The sequence below is a fragment of the Oncorhynchus gorbuscha genome, unplaced genomic scaffold (assembly GCF_021184085.1).
Source record: "Oncorhynchus gorbuscha isolate QuinsamMale2020 ecotype Even-year unplaced genomic scaffold, OgorEven_v1.0 Un_scaffold_3347, whole genome shotgun sequence".
NCBI lineage: Eukaryota > Metazoa > Chordata > Actinopteri > Salmoniformes > Salmonidae > Oncorhynchus > Oncorhynchus gorbuscha.
The window spans coordinates 35,001-37,858 of record NW_025747607.1 but is presented as its reverse complement, the minus strand read 5'-3'; the positions used below and the strand labels follow the sequence as shown (position 1 = coordinate 37,858).

The 2,858-nt window shown below is 41.9% G+C and overlaps 1 protein-coding gene across 1 annotated transcript in view; it reads left to right on the top strand.

Annotated features, from left to right (window-relative positions):
• The first annotated feature begins 378 nt into the window (after window positions 1-378).
• The window catches only part of LOC124027541 (phospholipid phosphatase 3-like), a 27,218-nt gene continuing 24,738 nt past the window's right edge, over window positions 379-2,858 (top strand). Inside the window, exon 1 of the mRNA XM_046339951.1 lies at window positions 379-1,192. Coding sequence (XP_046195907.1) covers window positions 988-1,192 — 205 coding nt within the window. The 5' untranslated portion in view covers window positions 379-987. The remainder of the gene's footprint in view (window positions 1,193-2,858) is intronic.

Here is a 2,858-nt window from a genome sequence, read left to right as displayed (position 1 = left end):
TGAGTGTACAGGAGCCACTGGCAGGCGTTGCTGACACAGCATGAATCAAACAGTGAGATTTACAACCAAAATCATTATGCTCTCTCTCTTTCACACACAGACACATAAAACGTGTACTGGCCCGCTCTCCGCGGTGAGAACAAGTGCTCATACCTCTGACGGATCCGTTTGTTTGGTGAGAGAACAAGTTTCTCACCAGAGGACTGAGAGAGAGAGAGAGAGAGAGGGGGGGAGAAAGAGAGGGGGGAGAGAAGAGAGAGGGGGAGAAAGAGAGGGAGAAAGAGAGAGAGAGCGAGAGAGAGAGAGAGAGAGAGAGAGAGAGAGAGAGAGAGAAGAGAGAGAGAGAGAGAGAGAGAATAGCCTATGGGGTGGGAATGAGTGAACCAAAACAAGTTTCTCAAAAACGCGCTGTTTTTTCTTGATTTTTTTCTTGATAAGAGGACGGAGAGAAAGAGCGAGAGAGAGAATAGCCTATGGGGTGGGAATGAGGGAACCAAAACATACTGTATGTTCATTACTAGGACTGTAAAGTTGAGAGATAAAGAAAGATAGAAGACAAATGAGACGGTCTACCGCCGCATCGCCCATCCCCGTAATGTCTCATCCCTGAACGTTTCACAACTACCGGTTGACTGCGGCTGGAATTGTGACGGATCGACGCACTGAGCATGTCAGGGCGAGTTTTATAGAAATGCGTTTGGAAATAAAATCAGTAACAAAAACGTCTTTCAAAATCATTTGGGGATGTTCGACTCACGAGGCTTGAAGGAATTTGATTTTCCACTTTGACAACTCTAAACTGTTTGGATGAATTCTATTTTTCAAGACTTCCAAGTTCGCCACAGGTCTCTCACAGCCCAACTTGTTGCTATCGAAATTATATCTAGCTGAAATACAGTTGTAGGTCTATGTCACTCATCTTTCTTAGTTTGAACAACGGTCAATATTGAATTAAACGTTTAACCACTAACTGGATAAAACAAGAAAATGTTGGAGAAATATTCCCGGCACAGCCATGGAGTTGCGCCCGTCCCGAACACGGACCTGCAACTCAAACTACCGGAGAGCAACGTGGGTACCAGAGGCCAAGAGAAAGATAACGGGTCTGGGCAGAAACTGGTGGAGATAACGGGACCGGCTCTGTCCAAACGGAAACTACTGGTCGGTCTGGACCTGCTCTGTCTGATTCTGGGTAAATACAATTTAGGCTATTATCTTTTTATCAGATCAACTTTTTATTTTTGATCTTTTACCATTGTATCGTATAACCTTTTTTTAAATATATTTTTTTTGCAATAAATATATATATATATTTCAAATCAACGTTTTATAATTCAAGCCTACCTGGACCTGGGTTACCTGCTTCTGCTTTGATAAAAACGATCTTCGAGTTATTTTCATAAAAATAACTTACATTTTCAACAAACATTTTTTAAATATTTTTTATGTCTATAAAACATTTTCGTCATTCATTGTATTGTTTATTGTTAGTATATATCACAAATAATGGTGTATTCATTGTATTGTTTATTGTTAGTATATATCACAAATAATGGTGTATTCATTGCTTCATGGCGACACTGAATCCCCTCTTGTCATTTTACTCTTAATTTTAAATCAAACTTTATTCCCTATAATTATTATTTTATAACAAACTTTATTCACTAGAATTATTATTTTATAACACGTGTTGAAGGCTTTCTGTTATACACGGCATGGTCAAAAGTATGTGGACACCCCTTCAAATGAGTGAATTCAGCTATTTCAGCCACACCCATTACTGACAGGTGTATAAAATCGTGCACACAGCCGTGCAATCTCCATAGACAAACATTGGCAGTAGAATGGCCTTACTGAAGAGCTCAGTGACTTTCAACGTGGTACCACATTTCCAACAGTTCAGTTCGTCAAATGTCTCCACTGCTAGAGCTGCCCCGGTCAACTGTAAGTGCTGTTACTGGGAAGTGGAAACGTCTAGGAGCATCAACGGCTCAACCGCCAGGTGGGAAGGTGACGTAGGCTAGGCTAACTTTCATGAACTATTAAAATGTTGATATTTGAATCTTTTGCGATTTATTTGAAATATATTTGACTATGAGATAGTAGCCTATAGTTTCGTTGTTGTTTCGTATCTAGGCTATTTATGATACACAGAGGACGTGCGGGTGCGTGAGGACATTGAATCAAGAATTAGCACTAAGCGCAAATCAACAGGTTGGTCAACATTATCATAAACAATTTCTTCAACAAAAACGAAATAATTAGGAAAAATAAATTGAAGCTCTAAATAATTCTCACTCTCAGTGTTCTCCCTCGCTGCACGCAAAGCCCTCGATGCCAGTTGGCTCGAGCAGGCCAAGGGAATTGTACAGTTTCCATGACAACCAGGGTTCAGGGAAGAGCGAGGCCTGGGGAATTGTGTGTAGTACAAATACATAAATAAACAATCTCTCTCTCTATCTCTCTCTCTCTCTCTCTCTCTCTCTGTCTCTCTCTCTCTCTCTCTGTCTCTCTCTCTCTGTCTCTCTGTCTCTCTCTCCCTCTCTCGCTCTCTCTCTCTCTCTCTCTCTCTCGCTCTCTCTCTCTGTCTCTGTCTCTCTGTCTCTCTCTCTCTCTCTCTCTCTCTCTCTCTCTCTCTCTCTCTCTCTCTCTCTCTCTCTCTCTCTCTCTCTCTCTCTCTCTCTCTCTCTCTCTCTCTCTCTCTGTCTCTCTCTCTCTGTCTCTCTGTCTCTCTCTCTCTCTCTCTCTCTCTCTCTCTCTCTCTCTCGCTCTCTCTCTCTGTCTCTGTCTCTCTGTCTCTCTCTCTCTCTCTCTCTCTCTCTCTCTCTCTCTCTCTCTCTCTCTCTCTCTCTCTCTCT